General features: G+C 41.1%; 2 protein-coding genes across 6 annotated transcripts in view; one reads left to right on the top strand and one right to left on the bottom strand.

Annotated features, from left to right (window-relative positions):
- Positions 1–11239, bottom strand: part of LOC132823183 (multiple C2 and transmembrane domain-containing protein 1-like) — a 646464-nt gene extending 635225 nt beyond the window's left edge. For 3 of the 5 annotated variants that reach the window (XM_060836799.1, XM_060836780.1, XM_060836789.1), the window contains exon 1: positions 10456–11237. In XM_060836799.1, the coding sequence (XP_060692782.1) occupies positions 10456–10902 (447 nt within the window). In that variant the 5' untranslated portion in view covers positions 10903–11237. Of the gene's footprint in view, positions 1–10455 lie in introns of all 5 variants that reach the window. The other 2 variants (XR_009645516.1, XM_060836773.1) reach the window with 2 other exon arrangements.
- A 12887-nt stretch (positions 11240–24126) lies between these two features.
- The window catches only part of fam81b (family with sequence similarity 81 member B), a 35544-nt gene continuing 32149 nt past the window's right edge, over positions 24127–27521 (top strand). Inside the window, exon 1 of the mRNA XM_060844215.1 lies at positions 24127–24152. The gene's annotated coding sequence lies outside the window, so the exon portion shown is untranslated. The remainder of the gene's footprint in view (positions 24153–27521) is intronic.

The raw sequence follows: 27521 nt of genomic DNA on the forward strand, positions 1-27521 counted from the left end.
TGTTACCTATTATGGTGACAACACGTCTGAACATGAACCTTCCAGCTCAGCGAGCAAACCTACGTCCAGAACCTCAACCTGAGCTACAAATGTTCTCAAACACCTCTATAATGTGTTTCTGGTATAGAGACATAAACTGTTTATTTATTCCTAGGATGCGGACATCATTGTCTAGTCCACTAGTTAATGTTCAATGTAAGTTGTCCAAAGAACGCGTCAGTAAGCCAACTTCTTAAACTACTGCAGTCCTTGTATTGATGGTACTTATACAGTAGCTTCAAGCAATGATGAAGGAAATGCAAGAAAACTGACTTTAGAAAGTAAACAACATTTTATACTGCTTGAGAAGAGTCTGTTGATTGAGTTTATCAAAATAGCTACAGTGATATTGGCTGCCCTAATGCATAGTGTGCAATAGTAAGGGCTTAAAACATCAATCTTTGGCTCTGAAAAGGTGCTTCATTTGCGCAGACTGTTCTAGAAGCAAATGTGTCTCAAAGTTTGAATAACAGGCAAAGCCAGCTGTCTCACAATGCTACATTTCCGAAAACACACAAATGGTATTCTCCATGAATATGATGGTGCTGTTAAGCCAAAAGATGTTCTGCACAGCACAGAAATGGGTAGTATGAGTTTCATTGTTTATGTGTTGAGAGTATTGCAGGCCATATGTCTAAATTACAGGTGGACTTCATCAAACAAAACACTCATTTGATTCAAAATTATAAATTGCTGGAGAAATTCAGCAGCTCTGATAACATCTGCAGAGAGAAAGTAGAGTTAATGTTTTGGGTCCAGTGACCCTTTTTCAAAACTGTTCAACAATGTTGCCAGACCTAGAGTCATACAGCAGGGAAATAGACCCTTCGATCCAACAATTCCATGCCAACCAGACATCCCAATCTGACCTAGTCCCATTTGCCAGCATTTGGCCCATATCCTTCGAAACCCTTCTTATTTATATACTCATTCTGATGCCTTTTAAATGTCTTCATTGTACCAGTATCCACCATTTCCTCTGAGTTTGTTCCGTACACATATCCCCTGTATGAAAAAGTTACCTGTCAAGTCCTTTTTAAATCTTTCCCCTTTCACTTTAAACCTACATCTTTGATTGTGGCCTCTCCCATCCTACTTGCTGAGTTTCCTCAGAAATTTTGGTCTTTGTTTCAAATTTTCTGGATCCATAGTTCTTATTTTATTGTCGACAGCAGACAGTGTGGTGATTGTGCTCAACCAAATGGTGCTGGCAAAACTGAGAGCACAGTATCCGGTATTAGATATGATTCTGTTATTGGACAGCATTTTATAATTCATTTTGACTGCACTAAGAATTACACTGGAAACCAATTTATTATTATCAGTTTGGCTCTGATATTTTCGATTTCTTCTTCACAGATTTCTTTGCATCTGCCAAAGGCTGCATATATTGACATACAGGGCCTTATTCTTTGTCAGCAAAAGGAATATGTCCACACATAACGCTTTCCTAATTGGAAAGATGCAAGAGTGAAAAGGTGAAAGGTAATTCCTGCTATCTTCCCATGGCAAGTTCATTGCTACACCTGACCACAGTTAACTAGTCTAATTTGAACTTAATAATTTAGATGGGACCGATAGTTCCTGTTTCACCTCAATGCTAACCACAGTCTAATTACTCATCACCGTCTTCTCATTCAGCATAACATTTTATTTCCTGTCTAAGACTGTTTTTCTTGCATTTTAATCTGATAATTACAAGACAAACAGCTTTGGCCTCATCTCCCTTTATTCCAATCTTTAAGCTCTGTGTTACCAAGTAACTAAATAATGAAAGAACAGCAATTCCAATCCAAATCAAATGGTATATCACTTGGACAGGAATGTGGAGTCACTGTGTTCCCATGCATTTACTTTAAGTGGCAGAGATCAAGGAAGAGGGCATTAATGAAGCTTTTACAAGTTACTGTCCAGGTGTTGTTGAATGTGGGAACAGACTGCTTCAGTATTTGAGGATTTTGCCATGGTGCTGAACACTATGCAATCAAAAGTGAATATCCTCGCATCTGTACCTATGATGCAGAGATGCAGATAACAAAGCAACTGAAAATGGTTGAGCAAAGGGCTTAGTTTTCAGGAACTCCTGCAGTGGTACCCTGGGACTGGGATGATTAGATTCCAACAATCACAAATGTCTTTCTTTATGCCAGGAATGACCCCCCCCAACAATGAAGAGTTTACTCAATTCTCAATGACCCCAGTGTTGCTAAGGTTTCTTGCTATAATTCCTGCTGTATTACTGCTTGAATGTCAAGGGCAGTCACATTCGCCTAGCCTCTGAGGAAATCAGTTCTTCTCTCCAAGTCTGAATCAAGGCTGAAGTGAGGTCAAGAGCTGAACTGCCATAGACAAACCCAATCTGAGCACTGATGAGCAGATTGTTGCTGATTAAGTAGAATTGTCGGCAACATCTTTCATTACTTTGCGTATGATTGAGAGAAGGCTGATGAAGCAGTAAACATCTGAATTGGATTAATCCTGCTTCTTATGTCAGGGTAATTTGCTATATTGTTGAGTAAATGCTCGTGCTGGAACTGCTCTGAAACAGCTTGGCACAGAGCACAGCTGGTTCTGGAGCACAGGTCTTCAGCACAACGGCTGAGGTGTTGGCAGGCATTGCCTTTGTTGTAATGCAATGTATTATCAATATATCATAATATCATCAACATCATGACAGGCCTTTTAGCTCTTCAGCAACTATCATTGCACTTCCACATCAAAATATTGAAATATTTACAAATGTGATCTATTCTTAGAAACAAATTCAGCAACAGAGGAATACTTGAGAAATTTGGGTGGACCTCTTGATATATGCCAACAATGTTCTTCCTTTATGATTCACTTGGCCTCCTTCATTGCTTCCCAGAATCAGAAATGCCAGTCTTCAGCCAATTTGATTCGCTCCATGTGATCACAATAAATGGCTGGGACACTGTAAAATGCAACAGTTTTGGGCCATGACAACATTCTGTCACCAGTATGAAGATTTGTGCGCCAGAACCTGGTGTTGACTTAGCCAAGCTGTTCCTATACAGCTACAACACCACTGGCATCTACACAATAATTGCAAAAACATTGCCCACATATGTCCCAAACACAAAAGAAAGACCAGTTCTAACCCAACCAATTACGTCCCATCTGTCTTTTCTTGATCATTAATAAAGTAATGGAAGGTATCATCAAAAATACTATCAAGCAGTGCTCAGTTAGCAATAACCCCTGACAGGTGACAATGTTGGGGCTCTACCAAGGACACGCAGCTTCTGACCTCATTATAACCTTGGTCCAGACATGCTTACTATCCTTGAAATCACAACCATATTTGATAGAGTGTGGTATCAAAGAGCACTAGCAAAACTAGAGTCAATGGGAAATGGGGCAAACTCTCAATGTATGGAACCATACATAGCACATAGGAAAATGGTAATGGTAATGCTAATGATTATTGGAGATCTGTCATATGATATCTTTGGAGGAGGTCCTTAGCCATCTTCAGCTGCTTCATCAGTGATCTTCCTTTCATCATAAGGGTCAGAAGTGGGAATATTCCCAGATGACTGCAGAATGTTCAACACCATTCATGACTCCTCAGGAAAGTCGAAAGTTGAAAAGTAATAGGACTTGGTTAATATTCAGTTCAATAAAAGCAAAATACTGCAGCTGCTAGAGATCTGACCCTTTGACTACCAATGCTGAATTCCCCCACCAACTGGGGTTAGCATAGAAACGAAACTGCACTAGACTTGTCATATAACTACAGTGGCTACACAAACTGGTCAGAGGCTAGGAAGCTGGCAGCAAGTTACTCACCTCCTGACTCCCCAAAGCCTGGCCATCACCTACACGGCTTAAGTTGGGAGTCTGACGGAACACTCCTCGCCTGCCTGGATGGATACAGCTCCAACAACACTCAAGGCATTTGACAGTATCCATGCCAAAGCAGCCTGCTTGACTGGCTTGCATCCACAAGAGTCCGCGCCCTCCACCACCATTGCTCAATAACGGAAGTGCCTACCATTGACAAGATACACTGCAGAAATTCACCAAAGCTCCCTAGACAGCACCTGCCAAACCCATAACCATGACCATCTAAATGGACAACAGCAGGAGACATATGGAACCCTATAACGTTTAGGTCTCCTTCCAAGTCACTCAGTGTTCTGACCTGAAAATTTATCACCATTTCTTCAGTATCACTGAGTCCACAACTCTCTTCCAAACAACACTGTGGCTGTACCTACACAAAATCAAAGCTATGGTTCAAGAAGTCAGGCTGCTACCACCTTCTCAAGGTAATTAGGAATGGACAATAAATGTTAGTGCAGCCATTGACACCCAAATCCCATTAACAATTGAAAAACAAAGCTTTGAACATCTTTGTCGGATATATTTTCTTTGTAGGATATAAAATCTGCATATATAATATTACTCGAACAACATTTAGCTTGAGCTGTAAGTTAAACAGGGGGATATGTTTTAAACCACAGCAGTCAGATGTAAGTGTAGAAAGCAGTCCACATTTTGACAAATGCTGTGAATAAAACATCTGCTGATTTGTTTCACAATAATAAAGTACACCCAGCATCTGTCCCAAACCATAATATTGTCACTTGTGCAGTGATGTAAATTGGTTTCCAACTCCCAGCAGGGCAAATGTGAAAACACAATTCCAATACATTAAAACCATGGGCTCTTATATTTGCAGCAGTTTCTGAGTACTTCTCGTGGAAGCTGTATTAACACTTAGTATGAGGAGATGGCCTTGTGGTCTTATCACTAGACTATAAATCCAGAGATCCATATAATGTTCCGGGTACTCGGGTCCAAAGATGTTGGAATTTGTTGTCAGTAAAAAAAAAAATCTGGGATTAAGAGTCCAATGAAATTGTTGCTGATTGTTAGAAAAGCCCATTAGGTTCACTAAATTCCTTTATTGAAGGACACTTATCATCCTTACCTGGTCTGTCCTACATGTGACCCCAGACTCACAGCAATGTGGTTGATTCTCCATTAGGGATGGGCAATAAATACTGGCCTGACCAGTGAGTTCCACATCCTGTGACTGAAAGAAAAGGGGGCTTGATCTTGATACCAGTTGGAAATATAATTCAAATGCAACTTTGGCAGTTTCTGGTGGGGCAAATGACTCATAGAGCAATTACAGAATATCTAACTTTTCCACTGCACCAACACTATCTTTATGAAGAATAAATTTTGAGGTATCATTAGAATTTGTTACTCCCAAAGTTAAATTAAGAGTTACTGTTCTTACATAGGAAAATGTTTAGCTCACTGAAATCACTCAGTTTGCAAGCAGAATCATTGCTATAGTATTCCAGCAGTTTGTTTAGGCAAAATTACAGACACCCGCCTTTGCCCAGTTTATTTCCATGGCTTATTGCACAATAATTTTCTGCAAATGTGTGACTGAAATGGTGCAGTGCCCTCCATATGGCAGCCAGGACCTGTGTGAACAGAGCAACCAACAGTATATCTCATTCATTATCAATAATCGATTGAAGAACTGTTAATTAATAGTGTGGTATAAAGCAGGATTTATAGTAAAATAGTAAGCTGATTGTTAAATGAAGTAGATAAATAAAACTAAAGGGAACAAAAAGATTTAGAAAAAGAGAAGAGAACATACATGGTCTCCAAAGGAATTACTAGCTGAAGGAATTAAACTTCATGCCTGTGAAACTTTCAGTGTCAGAGAGTTTGTTTAACAGTAATTGAGACTTATGATGGTATTTAGAATCTTCATGGACAAGACCTTTGTTTTTGCGGTGAACTCAGCCCAGATCTACATCACCAGTAGAGATCTTTCACATCATTAAATGTATTTGGCTGTGGAGCCAGATGGCACAATGCCACTTTTGTGCAGCTGAAACAGTGCATCTTAGATTACTTCTGGATTCTAGCTTTATGCTGCAGATCAGCATTCGTTTGACATTGCCATTCATGAAGGAATTTGATAGCAATGTATACGTTTTTAAAAATTTATTCATGGGATGTAAGCATGGCTGGCAAGGCCAGCATTTAGAGCCCATCCTTAATTGCCCTTGTGAGGCTGGTGGTGATCCATCTTCTTGGGTGACAGCAGTCATGTCACCTATTCAGGTGGAGTTATCTCTAAAGCACATGTCTAAAACTCTTTCATAGCAGCATCAGTACCATGTTGCATGCTGAGCTATAAATGCAATGTTGCAAATTTCTTAAAAATAATAAGATTAAATTCAGCTATTCAATCCAGAATTACTGAAATTTCCAGAGATATGTTTAAAAATATATATACATTTTAAGCCATGAATTTTAATCATGATTGTGCAACCATAAAAATGAAAATGCATGTGCTTTTTTAAAAGGCGGAAAGGATTATTGAATGGCAAAATACTTTATGTTGTTCTTATAATTCAATATTGAAGTTTATTTATGACAAACAAAAATAAATGTAATGTACTAGCATGATTTTGATGTACTTGCAGGAGGCTGTCATTGAAGTACATAATGCAAGGAAATCTGTTGCTCCATATGTCAATGAGAAATCATTGCTGCAGTATAATAGTACTTAATGCCCAGGAAAAGACAATCTATTGACCCTTTCAATAGGATACTAGTATCCACTGTAAAAGTAGAAGAAATGTTAAAGGGAGTAGACTTCAAAGCTGGACAGGTCAAACGGGAAGAACAGAATGAATATAAAGAATAGTAATGACTTAAAGGTTAATTAGGAGGAAGAAATTAGAATACAAGAGGAAGCTAATTAGGAATGTAAAAATAGATAGCAAGAGTTTTTACAAGTATTTAAAGAAAGAGTAAGCAAAGTAAGTGTTTGTCACCTGGAGAGTGAGAATGGGGAGATAATAGTAGATAGTAAAGGAGTGGCAGATGGAATGAACAAATATTATCTTCTGTCTTTACCATAAAGGATACAAAAAACATTCTAGTAATAGCTGTAACTCAAGAGGTGGAAGGGAGAGGGGATCTTTGTAAAATTAAATTGCGAAAGGAAATGTAATAAGCAAACAGATGGAGTTGCGGACTGACCAACCTTCAGGTCGAGATGGTCTTCATCCTAGGGTCTAAAAGAGAAGGCCAGTAGATACATTTATGTATATTTTCCAAAATCTCCTTGATTCAAAAAAAGGTTCCATTGGGCTGGAAAGTAGCAAATACATCATTTTTTAAAAGTAGGGACATATGCAGTAAACAATAAACAATGGATCAATTTGCTTGACATCGTGAGGAAGGTGGTTGAATCAAGCATGAAAGAGATTATAGATGCACACATGGAAAATCTCAAAGTAATTGGGAAGAATCAGCATGGCCTTACCAAAGGAAAATAATGTTTAATCAACTTAATTGGAGTAATTTACTCACCTCCAAATTTGGGTCAGATGGGAGGTTAACATGTTAAAAATCTGAAAGAGAATCTGAGCCACTTTGATACTGGTGATATGAGGGAGTGGCCATTAATCTACTGTGTGTGAGATTAAGGAGGTTCAAGGAAGCTGCAGGCTTCTACTTCTAATGCATCACTATTGTTAATCAATGTTGGTCGGAAAAGAGTTCAGAAGCACTGGACCTGAAGCAACAAGCTGCCTTTGTGGACATTGTTTGTGGGTCAGGAGCAGTAGGAGTGTTTCCTCCAACAGGTTTACCCATTAAAAACTGCCACCTTCATAATCTCCTGCTGTCACCTTTGCTCTCAGCACAAACCCCAAAATCTCTACTGCAATCTCTGAATCTTCCACAACTTCTCTGATCTCTGACTCCCTTTCAATCTCCCTCAAGATCTTATGATCACTCTGATGCCTCCAACCATGCCTTACACAGCCTGTTTCCTGCATTTTTCACCAATATCGTTCACAAAGTTTTCCTGACCCTTGACTGCAACCTTTTCTGGAAGGCTTCCCTTCTCTTCATGTCTCACAAACTTGATTGAGTTTCTTGAAGAAGTAACAAGGAGGATTGATGAGGGTAGAGCAGTAAATATGATCTATATGCACTTCAGTAAGGTGTTTGACAAGTTCCCCATGGGAAACTGGTTAGCAAGGTTAGATCTCATGGAATACAAAGAGAACTAGCAATTTGGATACAGAATTGGCTCAAAGGTAAAAGACAGAGGGTGGTGGTGGAGGGTTGTTGTTCAGACTGGAGACCTGTGACCAGTGAAGTGCCACAAGGATCGGTGCTTGGTCCACTACTTTTCATCATTTACATAAATGATTTGGATGTGAGCATAAGAGTAAGTCTGCCAATGACACCAAAATTGGAGGTGTAGTGGACAGCAAAGAAGGTTACCTCAGATTACAACGGGATGTTGATCAGATGGGCCAATGAGCTAAGAAGTGGCAGATGGAGTTTAATTTAGATAAATGTGAGACATTTTGGGAAAGCAAATCTTAGCAGGACTTATACACTTAATGGTAAGGTCCTAGAGAGTGTTGCTTTACAAAAAGACCTTGGAGTGCAGGTTCATAGCTCCTTGAAAGTGGAGTCACATGTAGATAGGATAGCGAAGGCGGCATTTGGTATGCTTTCCTTTATTGGTCAGTGTACTGAGTACAGGAGTTAGGAGGTCACATTGCTGTTGTACAGGACATTGGTTAGGCCACTGTTGGAAATTCTGGTGTGCAATTCTGGTCTCCTTCCTATTGGAAGGATGTTGTGAAACGCGAAAGGATTCAGAAAAGATTTACAAGAATGTTGCCAGGGTTGGAGGATTTGAGATTTAGGGAGAGGCTGAACAGGCTGGGGCTGTTTTCCTTGGAGCATCAGTGGCTGAGGGGTGACCTTATAGAGGTTTACAAAATCATGAGGGGTGTGGATTGGATAAGTAGACTCAATCTTTTCCCTGGAGTCAGGGAGTCCAGAATTAGAGGGCATAGGTTTAGGGTGAGAGGGGAAAGATATAAAAGAGACCTAAGGGTAACTTTTTCAGGCAGAGGGTGGTACGAGTATGGAATGAGCTGCCAGAGAAAGTGGTGGAGGCTGGTATAATTGCAACATTTAAGAGGCATTTGGATGGGTATATGAATAGGAAGTGTTTGGAAGGATATGGACCAGGTGCTGGCAGATGGGACTAGATTGAGTTGGGATATCTGGTCAGCATGAATGGGTTGGACCGAAGGGTCTGTTTCCATGCTGTACATCTCTATGACTCCACGACTCCCACAGGGTAGCCAAGCCTGTCTCTCAGTCAGACTGACTTCCATCGAGAAATCAGCATTTAAAACAAATATGCTCACCAAGGAGAAGTCTCCATTCCATTTGGAGAATCATGTCTTTTCATTTTCTCAAACATAACTCCCTTCTCTATTCCTGAAATTCCATTAATACTACTCTTATTTAAGTGAGTGTATGTTACATGTAAGAAGCAGCTAACCCCAGCAATTGGTGGTGTCTGTAAATGTTAATTGCTTGAAAAGCAAATCAGACTGAATTCTTTCAGAGCAGAATCAGTGGTGAGAAGACATATGGTATGTTTGGCATTAAGTGGAAGAAAAATGATTTTTGACCTGGTTTCGGTTCCCAAAGCTCATCATCATTAGGTTTTCCTCCTTAATCTCTGGGTCTGTTCAAAACAAATCGATTGTCACGTTTGGTGAACAGTTTTATTATCGTTCTCTGTAATACCACTCCTTGAAAGTAGACTAGATGGACTCTAACCTCTTATTTTCAATCACCACTTCTTATAATTATGAAAAGGAACCGTGTACTGCAAAGAGGGAAGTGTCCCTGATTTAATTCCGTTCACGGATTATTCTGTGACGTTTCTGGCGAGAGATGGAGCCCTCTCGGAGTTGTCCGATGAAATACCAAGTCGCCCTGGAGCTGCTGCTACTGAGACTGTGCAACCCTCAGTGTCTCACATGGTTTACAACTGCTGCAGGTAATACGTGCGACAAGTTCAGGGTCAGGGCAGCAGCAAGTTGATTTACCACAACAAGGAATCGCCAGCTATCTTCCAGATGCTGCCGCTGAAACAATTCAGCGATGCCCGAATTACATTTGGCCCGGGGTGGAAATATTTCCCTATGACGTTCAAACCCCGCCTCTCCCGGTGCCGGTGTGCTCCGTTTGTTTTGTGACAATTGGAGAAAACAAAAGTTTGGGATCTCCCAAAGGCAGGATTCCCCGGTCCGACCCCCCCTCCCCCTCCCCCAACCCAAGCAGCTGCAGCTTACCCCGTGTCTCCGGCTAGGGCCCGCGTGTCGGGTGAAGTGGGGGTCACCTACAGTTTATAATGATGTGGATATGCCCGTGGTCACTGCTTACACATTACCCACCCAGCCCAGCTTCCAGCCTTCAGTCCCCGCTTAAACCCGGTCCCGTGAAGAGGAACCAGGAACACACCAACACTGCAGCATAAAGCCGGAGCTGAGAGACGGAGGGAGAGCAGTTGTTACTCACAGTCACTGCAGCCTGAGGCTGACTGCAGCTCTGCACTTCCTCAGCGCGGTTTGGGACCTTCAGGCATTCCGAGGAGCTCTTGTGGTGGGTCACTGCAGACCAAACACTGGCGAAAATAGCTTTCTGTCTCTGCGGGGTGGCCGCCTTCGGTTCGGACAGCAGCTTGTTCCCAGCCCGCGAATCCCTCTGGCCGCCGGAGCCCGTGTTGTCGTTCGGTCCCGAGCAGCACAGGTTGGGCTGAGAGGACGAGAAGACGCGGTCCAGCACATGCCTCCTCTTGCTTTTCAGTTGCACTCTGCCGGCGGTTTCTTTCTTAGGGTCGCCCTTCTGCTCTTTCGAGCCGAGGAAGGGTCTGTTCTTCTGGAAGTGTTTCCGGAGGCGAGTCTGGATGGAGTGGGATTCTTGCTTGTTCGTGGTGTTGGTGTCCGAGGCGGCCAGTTCCTCCATTCTGCACCAGGGAGGGAGAGAGAGAGACAGACAGAGAGGGAACCACTCCACACAGCCTCCAAGCTGTCACCGGGCACCCACTGTCTGCGGTGAAAAAGTTCCTGGAAAGCAGCAACTCCTGTCAGGTTTTATATCGAAACGCCACAGTGTTTGTTATGAACAAAGGCTGCATCCGACAACAATAACCAGGATTGCTTCAACACAGTCAGCTGCAGTGGCATCTCCTCCAGCAGCGGTTCCTCTGACGGGACAGAGCACCCGGCTTCACATCAATTAAACAGCAGCTTGAATGTGGAAAGCAAACCGCCTCACACTGTTCACTGATGTAAAGGATCAAACTCGCCTCTCTGAAAGAGAAGCCCTCAGTCACCGGGAGAGGAGGTGACTTTATAACCAACCTGCAGCCTTGTTTACTGCTCCAAGACAACACGTGTCGAAAGGGGGCGGTACTCGTTATATGCTAAAAGTTGTAGATTCCATTCATTTGGAAAAAATTGGTAACAACATCCTCAGCCTATGCAATGGACAAATTAGAAAGGACACCGGGATCTCCAAGGTGCGCCCTCCTATTAATTCGGCGAGTTGCATCGAAGGGCCGGTTTCGTGCTGGACATCTCTATGACTCTATTAGCACACATTTCACGATCTGCATCCCTTTAAGTGATTCTAAAACCTGTGTCACAGAACTCTGCGGGAGTACAGAAAACAACAATTTCCACTGACGTTCTTTTGCTCTTTTCACTGCACTTTACCTGGAATATTTCTGTTTAAATACTGATAACACCAGTTGCTGTTCAGTTCGAAGTGTCGGTATCCCTTACATCTGCCAGATATCTTCAACATACTGCACGTGATCCATTTAGGTGGGTTGTGTTCACAGGATAGTGTACCATCTGCTAATGGCTATAAAGGTCAGTCATTGAGAGACAGGAAATATTATACATGAAGCTGCAATGTGACAATGAGAATCGCTGTTTTTCGACATTAACACCCTGCTGCCAGGCTGCAGTAACTGACCATTGTGTTAATGCTACCAGCCACATGTCACCATTTCCCTCTCCGGCCAACTACTGCCTCCCAGGTGTGCCAGTCCATGTTTAGTGCCCTCATTTTTTCATTCTTGATCAGAGCTTGGGTGCTTCACTGTTAGTCTGGCACTGGCTCCCTAACCATACGGGACATAAACATTTCGAACTTAACCATCTTCCATCTTTCCATTTGTCCAATGCTGCCTCTGATGGGTAAGTGCCAACCCATTTAGGACTCTGCCTTTGAGAGGACTGTCACACTTGTGATTGTACCCAGTCTGACCTAATCTGACAATAATTGGCACATTTAATATACAGTAGTTGAATCATCAGCAGCTCCTTGATCGAGATCTGAAATAGCGGAAATATGTGGAAAGTCCACCTACAGATGTATACTGTAATGCCAGTTTTGAACTTCTTATGAAATAACAACCCTATTTCAATGAATATTCTGTGACATTAATCACTCTGCTTCAAGCTTATACCTGCCAACTGTTTGAAGGTATTAATTGAGATTTGACCACATCTATAGATGTCATGGCATTTAACTTATACAGATTAGGTTATCTATCTTTGGTTCAGTTTTCTGTCAAAAGCTTTTGAGTGAGCACCCCTACCAGAAGGTGAAGAAGGGAAAATGATGGTCAAACCAATGGAAATATAATAACTCCAGTGGAAAAAAAGAGTTAGGGAAAAGGTTACTTCAGTCGGTCAGTCTCACATCTGTTGTCTGCAAGGTGTTAGAAAGGATTCTGAGGGATAGGCTTTATGACCATCTGGAAGAGCATGGGCTTGATTAAAGGTAGTCAGCACGGCATTGTAAGGGGCAGGTCATGCCTCACAAATCTTATTGAGTTCTTTGAGGATGTTACTAGACAAGTTGATGAGTGTAGAGCGGTGGATGTGGCGTATATAGACTTCAGTAAGGCATTTGATAAAGTTTCCCATGGTAGGCTTGTTCAGAACATCAGGAGGAATGGGATAGAGGGAAATTTAGCTGTCTGGATACAGAATTGGCTGCTCGACAGAAAACAGCGAGTGGTAGTGGAAGGAAAATATTCTGCCTGGAAGTCAGTAGTGAGTGGTGTTCCACAGGGCTCTGTTCTTGGGCCTCCACTCTTCGTAATTTTTATTAATGACTTGGATGAGGGGTTTGAAGGATGGGTCAGCAAGTTTGCAGATGACACAAAGGTTGGAGGTGTCGTTGACAGTATAGTGGACTGTTGTAGGCTGCAGCAAGACATTGACAGGATGCAGAGATGGGCTGAGAGGTGGCAGATGGAGTTCAACCTGGATAAATGCGAAGTGATGCATTTTGGAAGATCGAACTTGAAGGTTGAGTACAGGATTAAAGACAGGATTCTTGGCAGTGTGGAGGAACAGCGGGATCTTGGTGTGCAGGCACATAGATCCCTTAAAATTGCCACCCAGGTGGACAGGGTTATTAAGAATGCATATGGTATTTTGGCTTTCATTAACAGGGGGATTGAGTTTAAGAGCCGTGAGATCTTGTTGCAGCTCTATAAAACTTTGGTTAGACTGCACTTGGAATACTGTGTCCAGTTCTGATCGCCCTATTATAGGAAAGATGTGGATGCTTTGGAAAGGGTTCAGAGGAGGTTTACAAAGATGCTACCTGGAATGGAGGGCTTATCTTGCAAAGAGAGGTTGACTGAGCTTGGACTTTTTTCATTTGAAAAAAGAAGGAAGAGAGGGGACCTAATTGAGGTGTACAAGATAATGAGAGGCATAGATAGAGTTGATAGCCATAAACCTTTTCCCAGGGCAGAAATTGTTAACACAAGGGGTCATAGTTTTAAGCTGTTTGGCGGAAAGTATAGAGGCGATGTCAGAGGCAGGTTCTTTATGCAGAGAGTTGTGAGAGCGTGGAATGCGTTGCCATACTGAACATACTGAAATTTCATTGTTCACTAGTCAATTCCCTTCAACAGGAATGCAGTACCCCATTGATAATTTGTATGTAACCTATAGGAATAGATTTTATATTCTGATATTATACCAATTAAAGTGGCAATCTTGAATGATTTCTTGAATGGTTCTCATATTCTCATCATCCAAAAGTAAACTCTAATAATCTCAAACCAAAGCCAATTACTGACAATTGGAAATCAAAACAGAAAAGCACTCATAGAATCCATACAGTGTGGAAGAAGGTCATTAAACCCACTGAAGAGCATTTCACCCAGACCCACCATATCCTTGTAACCCTGCATTCCCCCTGGCTAATCCATTTAACCTGCGCAAACCTGGACACTATGGGCAATTTAGCATAGCCAATCCACCTAACCTGCGCATCTTTGGACTGTAGGAGGAAACTGGAGCACCTGGAGGAAACCCACGCAGGGTGAATGTGCAAATTCCATACAGATAGTCACTTGAGGATAAAATCAAACCTGGGTCTCTGACATTGAGGCAGCAGTGCCAACCACTGAGCCATTCAACAGACAAAATCTTTTACAGATTAAAGAGATCACGAGTTTAGGCAGATCCAAGTTCTGAATCCATACGATTCTCAGAGAACCCACCTGGGAAATCTTTAGCGATCTTTAAAACCAATTAAGAGATTACACCTGGGGTGCTGACCAGTTGAAGAGAGGGCTGCTGTGGCTGATGGCCCAGTCAGAGAGCCAGTAGCCTTTACAGCCTGCCATCTAATGTAGAGGCTGTTTCTGCAGAATGGCACATGAACAAACTTCCCTGAGATAGCTCAAAGGAAGTATAAAACTGTCTGGATTGTGCTCCCACCAGTGCAATTCCTTCACGGCATTGACAGCTATTTGGTTTTTATCTATTGTCTAAATGGAGAGCCATTTCAGGGTATTTTAAGGCAGAGGGATTTGGGTGACCCCTTGTACGAATTGCAAAATACTAACATAGGGGAACAGCAGAATATAAGAAAGGCAATTAGAATTTTAACATTAAATGATAAACAAATAGAGTTTAAAATTGGGAGGTGTGGCTGCAACTGTACATGGCACTAATGACAGCACACCTGGAGTATTGTGTACAGGTTTGGTTCCCTTGCTTGAGAACGGATACAGATTTATTGGAGGCAGTTCAGAGGAGATTCACTAAATTGATTTCAGAGATGAGATGTTTGTCTAATGAAGGGAGATTAAACTCTCCAGAGTTTACATGAATGAGAAAAGATCTAATTTAGGTACTAAAGACACGAAAGAGAATTGACAATGCAAATGTAAAGAATATGTGTCCTCTTGTTGGACAATCTCAAATGTGAGGTCATAGTTTTAGGATAAGGGATAGTAGATTAAAGCAGAGGTGAGGAGAAATTACTTCTGTCAAAGGGCTGTGAATCTGTGGAACTTATTATGCCACAGTGCAGTGGATGCTGGGACATTGCATAAATTTAAGGAGGAGGTAGATAGATTTTCAATTGGTAATGGGTTGAAGGCTTATGGGGAGTGGGCAGGAATGTGGAGTTGAGGCCAAGATGAGATCAGTCATGATCGTACTAAGTGGCAGAGCAGGCTCAAGGGGCTGAATTGCCTACTCCTGCTCTTAGTTCTTATGTTCTCACGTTCATTTCAAGCCATTGGGGATTTTATGAATCATAATTTCCTGTTATATTTTACTTACCGTGGCTGACTGATCTTCCCTATTTCTTGTTAGTTATCATTTTCTGTGTTCTCAATTATGAGCCTTCTGCTGCAACTTTTCAGCTTTTAGATAGGTTTTGCCTCTCTGTAGTCTGGTGTTTAGTGGGACCTTGAATTTGATTTCTGACTGGCCCCTATCATCAATAAGCACCTCTTCAGGAATTTTCTTCACTCTGGCATCAGATCACTGGACAGGCCTTGTAGTTTATTCTTAAGACTGTACTAACACTGAGCTTCACTTTGAGTTCTTACTGTTGCTGACATCTAGTCTTGTCGGGCTGGTCACTACTTGCCATCATGTGAAGACATGAGGTCTACACTTTTATGAGTAAACATTAACAAGCATTATTAAAGAAATATTATTACTTAGAAGATATGGTGAAGAGAATTATTGCTACTGCGATCTTTTGGCTCAGATTTACTTCCATGGGATCTGATATCACTGTGACGTAGCTGTTTTTACACATGTTCAGTAGCTATTCCTGGAATAAAGATAAAACTTAAGCTTTATCTTACACCCAGTGGAGGGGTACTCAGAGGGAGAAGATTCTCTGTCCGAAAATCCCAATTAGGCCACAAACTGAACCTACTCTTAACATTTTTGACTTTTCTCTCACTAACGTCTTCCAGACCCCACAGGAATTGGAAGATTCTGCCTGAAATGCCAAGTAACATCAGAGGCATTAACTTTCAGTTGGTCTTTCTGTTTTTATTTGTAAACAAATGCCTTGGCTCAGATTCAATAAGATTTGCACAGAATGACAGAAATTGCAGCAAATTTAGCATGTGATTCTGTGCTAGTGCTGACATTCTCTTATGTAATCCCATTCCAAAAGATCATTCTATATTTTGGCTTTGCAAATTATTATCCCATTTAGATAAAGTTTGTGGCTCTGACTAGTCACTCAAGATGAAACGTCTTATGATCTGGCAAAGTTTTTTCCTTCTGTTTTGGTTCTTTCAAAAAGAATCCTCAAAGCCTAGTGTTCCCACTGTTCTCTCCAGTAGAAACAATCAATCATATACTCCCTTCACTTACCTGGTACTACTGTTACTGTCAGATTTATCGGAAAACTGGGCTGCATATCCATCTTATTCCTTAGTCTCCCTTTCTCCAGTCTTGCTCCCAGTCTTCCTTGTTTGCTTGCCTAACCTCTATTCCAAAAACACTCTCATATTACCGAAACCCCAAAACCTAATTGCCAGCCCCCATTCTTGACGACTAGTCCATATTGCTCTCTCCATCTGTACATTTTGATTCCCTCTAGTGTCTAGCTAACTTTAAATGGGAATAATTTCCATACAAGATGTGTGGGGGTGATGTCACCCTAAGCAGTAGGTGTGGTAACTGCATTTTTCTGTGGTAACAGCACTGTCATAACAGAGCACTCAAACATAATATCACCACTTACAGAATAACCTCGGTTATCCGAACATCAATTATCTGGATTATGGATTATCCAAACAAGATCCCAAAGTCCTGTAAATACTTTCTTTGTTTATGATCAGATCAGTTATCCGAACAATCAGTTATCTGAACAAAATACTCCCCGCCCATCTCATTCGGATAATCGAGGTTGTTCTGTGATTGCCTATCCATTTCTCCTGTCACTCCCTCAGTTCCTTCAATTCAGCTTCCACCATGTCAGCAGATCTGTGCTTGCGCTATCCAACTCACTGAAGGCTTTTTTTTTTATTCATGGGATGAGGGTATTGCTGGCTAGGTCAGTATTTGTGCCCATCCCTAATTCCTCAAACACAGCTGTGGGTCTGGAGTCACATGTAGGCCAGACCAGGTAAGGATGGCAGTTTCATTCCCTAAAGGACATTGGTGAACCAGATATCTTTTTCTCCCTGACAATTGACCATGGATTTGTGGCCATCATTAGACCTCTTAATTCTAGATTTTTGTTGAATTCAAATTCCACCATCTGCCATGGTGGAATTCAAACCCACCCCCCAGATTGTTACCTGGATCTCCAGATCACCAGGCCAACGATAATAGTACTGGGCTGTTTATTGTCACATTGGTGACAGTGTGCTTGCTCTCTGTTCTGATTTATTTTGACTTTTCTGCAGTTGACCATTCCATTCATTCTCTACCTTCTGTTAGCTATCTCCAGTGTATTGCATTGACTTGATTCAGTTCTTTCTGCCACAATATAATTAGCACACCTTCTGTAATGGTTTCACCTCCCTGCTCCTGCATATTGTATGTGACCTCCTATGACAGGTTTAGTAACCTATGTGCTGCTCATTACTGACGCCCTTCCTAAACTAAGGAACAGCAGATACATGGAAGCACCACTATATGTAAGATTCCTTCTGAGCCACTCACCATCCTGACTTGGACATCTTTTGCCATTCCTTTAGTGTTCTTGGGTTGAAATCCTGGTAACCTCTCCCTGGGTGTTCTGGGTGTACTTACGCCATCTAGACTGCAGCAGTTCAGGATGGCAGCTCACAGCCCATGGCAACAAGAAATGGGCAGTAAATGCTGGCCCAGCCAGCAACTCCCATGTCCCATGAATAAATTTTTTAAAAATACTTCATAGGAATGAGGTTAACACTAAGTCATATTCATCCTCCACTTCTATTCATCAACATTCTATCATTCTCTAACCCTCTACATAATCAATTTTAATTTATCTACTGATCTCTTCGTGATGGGGTGGCACAGTGGTTAGCACTGCTGCCTCATAGTGCCAGAGACCCAGGTTCAATACCTGCCTCGGGCAACTGTCTGTGTGGAGTTTGCGCATTCTCCCCGTGTCTGCGTGGGATTCCACTGGCTGCTCCTGTTTCCTCCTATAGTCCAAGGATGTGCAGGTTAGGTGAATTGGCCATGCTAAATTTCCCGTAGTGTTAGGTTAAGGGGTAAATGTAGGAGAATGGGTCTGGGTGGGTTGCTCTTCGGAGGGTCAGTGTGGACTCGTTGGCCCCTGAAGGGCCTGTTTCCATACTGTAAGTAATCTAATCTAATTTCAACCCCTCCTTACCTGTGCAACTCATTAAAACATTACTTGCCTTTGCATCTAAATTCTATCCATTATTTCAGGCTGCAGGGCCATTAGCTGTTATAGAACCAATTTACTACTTCACTCAATAACTATCCTACTTTCTTGGTCATTAATCTAAGAGTACTCAATATTTGTGGAAGTGAATTTGTTTAATTCTTCAGTTTCTTTATTAACTCATCATTACTCTGTGCTGTTGATAACTAGCAATAAAAAGACATAGTCACCAATAGCCCTAACAGGCCTTTGAGCTGCTCTCCCATCAGAGAGAGATAAGGGACTTGAGTTATTTGGAAAAAGAATGGAGGAGATGGAACTGTTCACCTTAGGTCAGAGAAGCTTAAGGGGAGACCCAGGAAAAGTATTGATATTAAATGAATTAATAGAGAAACTGAGAAACTGAGAAACTGTTTGTTTTGGCAAGCAGGCCAAGAACTAGATGTTATAAATTTGAAATAAATTACAAAGTAAGTTGCCAATAGCATTTTCTCCTTGTCTTGTAGTAAATCGATTGTTGTGAAACATTTTATATGATCTTAGCTCTAGCTCACATATTGCCTTCTACATCCAGCTTTAATCTCTTCAATTCTAGTTATACAATTGTCAGATGATTTCCTGGGTTGTAGCTAAACTCAATTTTCCATGTGCATTTATGAGCATAACTCTGAACATGAAGTCTCTCGTAAATCACTACTTTTCGTCATAATCGATATGTGACAGGATCAAGGTATTCTCCACAATCTCAAAGAGAAGTTAGGTTGCTTGGAAATTAGCCATTCTTTAATGGACTGCTTTTTAATGCTATTTTCTGATGAAGGGCTTTTGCCTAAAACGTCAATTTTCCTGCTCCTGGGCTGCTGCCTTTTCTAGCACCACTCTAATCTTGACTCTGATCTCCAACATCTGCAAACCTCACTTTCGTCTGCTTTTTAATACTGGTCACCTTTTTAATTGCCATTAATTGAATACTGTGACTTGCCCATAAAGCCTTTGATGCCACACAAATGTTATCTTGTTTATTCTAATTGACTATATTAAAACTAATTTTAAACATTTACATCAGTAATAGATAGAGCCGACTGAGGCTTTACTTCATTGTTGGCAACTGCACACACCGGTGAATGGCTCTGAATAACTATCCCATACACCCATCACTTTCGGTACCAGGAAATGAACATAGCTGAACAGTTTTAATATCTGAAAACTCACTGTAACAACATAGGATGTGAGTAGGACTGTATCAGGAAAAGGACAGTGTAATCCAGTATAACATGCTTATGGGCAAAACATGTAACATTCTGCAAATCTTAACAGTGTTGCATTTGATTTAGTTCAAATGACAAAACTATCCAGGTGGAAATAATATGGAAACTGTAAACCATCTAATAAAACATTATAGTCAGAATGAAGATCACTGGGCCCACAGTGTCTGTACCTATTTGTTCATACAGCAGATAGCATGGAGGAGGGATAAGGAGGAAATGATAGTTGGAGATAAACCCCAAAGAGAGACAACAGTTGTATATACAAACGAGTGGATAACACTAAGGCTAGGAGAATGAATAGCAATTAATGGGGACTGTTAGTGGTTAACAATGGATTGTGTGTAATAGCAGGCCATGTGATGACAAGACCTGATGTGTGGGGTTGGGAGTGAGAACACGGGAGAGCTCAAGCCCTAAAGTTGTTGAACTTGATATTGAGTCCAGAAGGCTGTAGGGTTCCCAAACAGGAAATGAGGTGCTGTTCTTCCAGCTTACTCTGAGCCTCACTGTTACTGTTATTTTATTGAAAGATAGCTCCATAAACTCCTATTAGTGTAAAAAATGAGGTCTGCAGATGCTGGAGATCACAGCTGCAAATGTGTTGCTGGTCAAAGCACAGCAGGCCAGGCAGCATCTCAGGAATAGAGAATTCGACGTTTCGAGCATAAGCCCTTCATCAGGAATAAGAGAGAGAGAGCCAAGCAGGCTAAGATAAAAGGTAGGGAGGAGGGACTAGGGGGAGGGGCGATGGAGGTGGGATAGGTGGAAGGAGGTCAAGGTGACCTCATTTTTTACTCGAAGATTTTAACCTACTGCGAATCCTCTTACAAGGATGCCTTCCTTGAAGAAGCTCTCTTCCTCCCTCTACAAGGATTTCAGTGAGTCTCTCTCTCACTGCACCCCCCAGGTCATCTCCTCTGCACAGAAACTCTTCAGCCACATTCTCAAACAGACTCGTTTCCTAACCTGCAATCCTCTTCCTGACCTCTCCGCCCCCACCCCACTCTGGCCTATCACCCTCACCTTGACCTCCTTCCACCTATCCCACCTCCATCGCCCCTCCCCCTAGTCCCTCCTCCCTACCTTTTATCTTAGCCTGCTTGGCTCTCTCTCTCTTATTCCTGATGAAGGGCTTATGCTCGAAACGTCAAATTCTCTATTCCTGAGATGCTGCCTGGCCTGCTGTGCTTTGACCAGCAACACATTTGCAGCCATAAACTCCTATGCTATTCAGTCTACTCATACTTCTCTGTAAATGTTTCCAGCATTCACAAGATTACGCTTCAGCTTGCTCTGAGCTCCCAGTGTGTTTCTCTCTTCCTCTCTCCTCTTAACTTCACTGGGTGCCCTTTACACCCAGTGAGCCACAACTCTGTAACATAATTGCAGGATTAATTCATGGTCCTAAGGCCTTTACACAACAAGGAAGTCAAAGATTTCATCTCTGGAAGTTGGTTGATGCTACAATGAATAAAGACTATTTTGTCCTACAAAACTTACATTAAATAATAATTCAATATGATACATAAGTAAAGCCAATTTTTTAGCTTTATCTGCACAGTTGATGTATAATTAGGTGTATTTTGTAGTTTCCCTTTTATTTCAAAGTCAATAATTTTTAAATGTAAGTGGTCAATTGAAATTCATAATGTAAGAAATATCCTGCTCAATTACTTCAATATGCAATTTTGTTTCATATGCAATCTTCCGGTAGCTTTCAAATAATAAAGCTATCAGAAAAATTAATGTTGTTGAGTTTTGATGTCAACTTATATTTTTGTTACAACTGCTGCTGAAAGCCAATGGATCTTTCCCTCATCAAATCGCTTCGTGCAATGATCAGATGGCAGTGCTAACCATTCGACAGTAGCTTGGAAACCACAGTAAACAGAAGGTCATTCTCAGATTCGCACTTCCGGGAAATTGACCGGGGTTATTTTACACAATGATCACACTGCAGTTTATGAGCCCTGTTTCAAACTTACAAAACCAGTGAGGTACTGTAGTGGAACGAATAATTCGCGGACTGTGCCGGTTGCTGTACTTGTTAAATTTGTTCTTAGTGTTCGATGTATTCCTGTCCCATTGGAGGACTCCACCCATTACAGGAGAGCCCATTGCAAACAAAAAGGAATCTCAAACTATCCGGTGAGTGCTCTTCTTAGAAAATAGAACTTAGAAAAAGTCAGGTTTCACTTGGCACAATCGAACTTGGCCCAACTTACCTAATGAATTTCAAGATTGTAAAATATCTGTATTCATAAATCTTCAGGAAATCCATTGATGAATTTACATATTATACACACAAGGGAAGCGAGGTGCAGTTTTGAAATGAGAATAATCGATTACTCTATGCTCTCGGAATGTGTAAAGCAGTAAATATTCAACTTGTTAAATCGTTAAACGTGTTAATCTTTTCATGCAGAGTTTGCGAAACACTTGTTCACAAAGAGAAAATAAGAGACAGCCGCTACTTGAACGATTTTTGCTCTTTTTAGCAATGCCTGTTGAACTGACACCATCAGATTTAGGAACCAAAGTAGACCATTCGGCCAGTCGAGTCTGTTCTACCTTTAAATCAGATCCACAACTACCATTGATCTGACTCATAATTCCAATAAATGATCACAACTAAGTGAAAGCAATACTCAAGAAGCTTGACACTATCCAGTCCATTTGATTGGCATGAGATCCACAAACATTCACTCCCTACACCACCAACGCTCAGTAGAAGCAGTGTGTACCATCCACAAGATGCACTGTTGAAATTCACCAAGGCCCCTTAACAGCACCTTCCAAACCCACAACCAGTACCATCTAAAAGGACCAGGCACGACCACCTGCAAGTTCCCCTCCAAGTGACTCAGTATCCTGACTTGTTTCTGTGCTGTATGACTCTACAACACCATTCATTTGCTGTCACTGGGGTGGAAATCCTGGAATTCCCTCCCTAACAATATTGTGCAGCTATGTATTGATTGCAGTGGTTCAAGATGGCAGCTCACCACTGCCTTCTCAAGAATAACTGGAGGTGGCCATTAAATGTTGGCCCAACCCACGTCCTATGAGTGAATTTAAAAAACTGCCTATTTTAGCCTTGAATATACTTAACAATACTACCTCAACAGCCCTCTGTGGTAAAAAATTTCCACAAACTGACTACTCTCGGAGATGAAAAAATTCTCCTCACCTGCATCTTAAATGGATGACTCATAACTCTGAGATTATGTCCTCAGGTTCTAGACTTTCCCACGATGGAAAACAACCTTTCTGCATTTAACCTGTTAAGGCCCTTAAAAATCTTGTTTCATTCAGGTGACTCCCTCAGTCTTCTAAATTCCAATGAATTCAGGCCCATCCTACTCAACCTTTCATTTTAAGAAAATCCCAACACACTGGGCACCAACCTAATGAACTTTCTCCGAAGTGCCTCCAATACCAATATATCTTTCCTTAAATAAGGGGATTAAAACTGTTCATGCTATTCCAGGTGTGGTCTAACTAGTGCTGTGTATAGTTTTACCATTACTCCCCTATTTTTTAAATATACCCTTTAAAATAGAGCCACAGCCCATTTACCTTACCTTTTATGAACTTGGATGATAGATTTTTGTGATTCATGAACAAGGACCCTGAAACCTCCATGCTGCAGCTTTCTACAGTTTTTCCAATTGAAATAACATTCAGCTTTTCTATTCTTTCTGCCATTATTAGCTATCATCAACCTGTAGTGGTGAGTCCCTGAGAATGGGAGATGAGGATAATCCTGATCACCATTGCATTAACTCCTGAACCCACAGAGATTATTATAGGTGGTCTTCTCACAATAGTCTGGGGTAACATTTGAGATTCAATGTATAATTCCTTTAAAATAATTAATTAGCACTTCGAGCTTAACTATTGCTAAGGAAAATGCAGAATCTAGTCTTGCAGAAACATTGCAAGTTAAATCTTTAGCCCAAACAACCCATGGAAAATTCAGTCTGCCAAGGAGGGGGAACTGGAAGTATTGTTGCATTCAATTCGAGTAGATTGTGTATGATAATATGCTAGATGTATGTTAATATGTCTTCTGTGTCAATAATGTGATGTGTGGCTTAAGGTTCTGAAATGGTGAAATCAAATCCTAAACATCAAATGAATGAATAAGAAATCAAGTGAGCACCTAATGTGATACCATATTTCAAAACATTGACTTACCTTGTTTTCTGTCTTTTCCTGTTTTAGAGTGTTCGTGAATAATTTGAACTTTGTTTTAAAAATGTCTGGAGAAAACTTTTTGCTGGTTCAGATACCAGGGAAGTAAGTGTTAGAGACATTGGTTTATGTTATATTCTTATAATGCTGCAGTGATTGAAAGGGTGGCCAGCTCCTCGCATGATGAGAACCGGAAGCAGTTTATTCAACTGTCGATTACAAGCATCATGTTAACATTAAAAAGACTCTGATTATATATCTTGAAATAATGTATTTACCAGTCCAAGTATAAACAAGAAGGCTATGATTATAAGGAGCTAAAATTTTGATATGAGTTGATAGAGAAAAGGCTAAATTTCCTGGTTGATGTTTGACCCTAAAAACAGAACCAAGTTGCACATTGTCATCATCTCCATCCACACAAATGTTTGGTAGGTAGGACCATAGGAATAGGAGTAGACCATTGTGCCCCTCAATTCTGGATTAATGGTGCTGGAAGAGCACAGTAGTTCAGGCAGCATCCAAAGTGCGGCGAAATCGACGTTTTGGGCAAAATCCCTTCCTCAAGCCCATGCTGCCATTCCATGAGATCATAGTTGATGCTTTGGCCCATATCCCTTAATAGCTTTGCTTAACAAAAATTTTTTTCTCAGATTTAAAATGGACAACCGATCTAGCATTAACTGCCATTTGCGGTGGAGAGCTTCAAATCTCTACCATTCTTTGTGTGCAGAAGTGCTTCTTAACATCTCCCCTGAATGGTCTGTCCATAATTCTCAGACTATACTGCCTTGTTCTATAATCTCCAACCAGTGGAAATGGTTTATCTTTATCTTTCCTGCTTTTTCCTGTTAATATCTTGAAGACTTCAAGTAGATCATCCATAACCTTCTAAATTCTGTAGAAAGCTTGCCAGATTAATATAATCTCCCCTCATAACTTCACCCCTGAAATTCAAGTGTCATTCTTATAAACCAACATTGTATTCCCTCCAAGGCCAATATATCCTTCCACAGGTCCGGTGCTCAGATCAGCTCACGGTACTCCAAGTGGGGTCAGATAGCCTCCTGATATTCAATGTGACAAGATCCTAAGGGTACAGGTCCAATCAAAGTGATGTCAGGCTAGCCACCCAGGAAAAGTAACTGCTGCTGAAGGTGTGAACCAATTGCAAGAGCTGCATTGCCTGTCCAGTGCCAGGGTTGATGAGATCGTCTCAGAGTTGGATAGGAAATTAGAGTGAGCAGGGAAGCATCCAGTTGTCACGGTGCATATTGATACCAGTGAACAAAAATAGGACAAAAAAAGAGACTTGGCTGATCAAATATATAATTAGGAGCTGAATTAAAAAGAAAAATCACAAAGTTAATAATCTCTGTATTACAACCTCAGCCCCAAACAAGTTGGTATAGGGAAATGAGATCAGAGATTTGAAGTTGTGGCTCAGAGACTGATGTTGAAGAAGTGGATTTTAATTCATGGGACACAAATACAGTAATGGGGAAGGAAGTAGAAGCTATGCCGTTGATGTTGTGTTCTGGTGAGTATCTAAGGTTGTTAAGAGTGTTCTAAGAGGATAAGAGAAGATTTCTAAAGTTAAGTTGAAAGTACAAGATGATAATGCAGTGGTCTGGTATTGGTAATGATAATCACAGATTGGCAGGAAGGGACAGAACATACAAGCATAAGAGCATACCAGGAATTTTTTGTTTACTGCCCTCCCTCATTGCCCTTGGGAAGGTGGTGAGAGACACACAATGCTGTTAGGGTGGGAATTCCAGGATTTTGACCTAATGACACTTGAAGGAATGGGGATATATTTTCAAGTCAGGATAGTGAGTTACTTCGAAGGGAAATTGCTGATGGTTGTGTTCTAAATGAACCCATCTCCTTCACTAATGCCATGTAGGGAAGGAAATCTGTCATCCTTACGTGGTCTGGCCTACATGATTCCAGACCCACAGTGATATGGATGACTCTTTACTACCATCTGGGCAATTAAGCATGGGCAATAAATGGTGGACTAGTCAAAGGTGCCCACATCCCTTGAGTGAATAAAAATAAATAGCTGTTCTGTTCTCCTAGATGGTAGTGGTTAACAGTTTGGAAGATGTTGTCCGTAAATTTCTGTAATCCATCTTATAGATAGTACACACTGCTAGCATTGAGTACTGGTGATGGAGAGAGTGAACACTTGTGGATGTGGTTCTGATCAAGTAGGGTTGTTTTGTCCTAGATCGTGTCACGTTTCTTGACTATTGCTGAAGCCGCACTCATCCAGGCAAGTGGGGAATATCCCATCACACTCCTGACCTAAGCCTTGACAATGATGGACAGGTTTGGAAATTCAGGAAGTGAATTACTCATTGAAGGATTCCTAGCCTCTGACTGCTCTTGTAGCCACTACATTTATATCGACAGTCCAGTCAAATAAAGGAGGAATTACTTTAAATTAACAGAGAGGGAGAAGAACTTATATAGAAGCTAATTTAGAAATCCAAAGATAAAATTTAAGGCAATGGGAAAGTATACCTCTTAGCATAAAGACCCCCATCACCAAACATACCAAAGGATTCTGCCTATGGGACCTGGCAGGCAGTGATGTAGTTTGTTCACCTGAGAAAGTGAGAACATTTAAAAACAGCAACTTCAAGAGAAACCAAAACTTCCAACTGAACATATTCCTGAGGTATCCGAACAAGATTAAAAATCAGTTTCACATTTTTAAATTACATTTTTCTGCTATATTAGAAACTTTATCAGGAGCCTCTGGACAGTATATTGAAGCAAAAAAGAATTTTAAAAAATAATCTGCAAGTATCTTCAGTGATTTCGTTAATTTGAGTTCTTGTTTCTACTTTATGATAGTTTTTCGTGACTAGATATTTTATTCCATATATACCAAGCTGGTTTGGTAAACTTGACTGTTTTCACAACATTAGTGGTGTTACATTTATAACCTTCCCATCCCATTTCTAAATCCTCAATGGGTTGTTTCTTATCTTCTCTATTCCTTCCTACCTCCTCAGTTTTGACTTTGTTGTCTAATTTGAAGTCATTGTTGAAAATGGTTCCAGGAATGAGAAACTTCAGTTATCAGGTTGGATTGAAGAACTTGAGACTGTTCTCCTGAAGAAGGCTGAGAGGTGATTTGACAGAGGCTCCCAAAATCATGAGTGCACTGGATTGAGCTGATGGGGAGAAACTGTTTCTGTTCATAAAGGGAAGAAGTACAAGAGGACATAGATTTAACGTGATGTGCAAATGAAGCAAGGTTGATGTGAGAAGAAACTTTTTCACTCAGTGGATCATTAAGGTATGGAATGCACTGACTGGAAATATGGTGGAGGCAGATTCAATTGAGGCATTCAAGATGGCATTGGATGATAATTTGAATAGAAGTGTGCAAGGGTGTGTAAAGAAAGCAGGAGATTGGCACTAGGTAATGATGCTTGACTGAAGATCTAGAGCAGG

The sequence above is a fragment of the Hemiscyllium ocellatum genome, chromosome 2, assembly GCF_020745735.1.
Source record: "Hemiscyllium ocellatum isolate sHemOce1 chromosome 2, sHemOce1.pat.X.cur, whole genome shotgun sequence".
In the NCBI taxonomy this organism is placed as follows: domain Eukaryota; kingdom Metazoa; phylum Chordata; class Chondrichthyes; order Orectolobiformes; family Hemiscylliidae; genus Hemiscyllium; species Hemiscyllium ocellatum.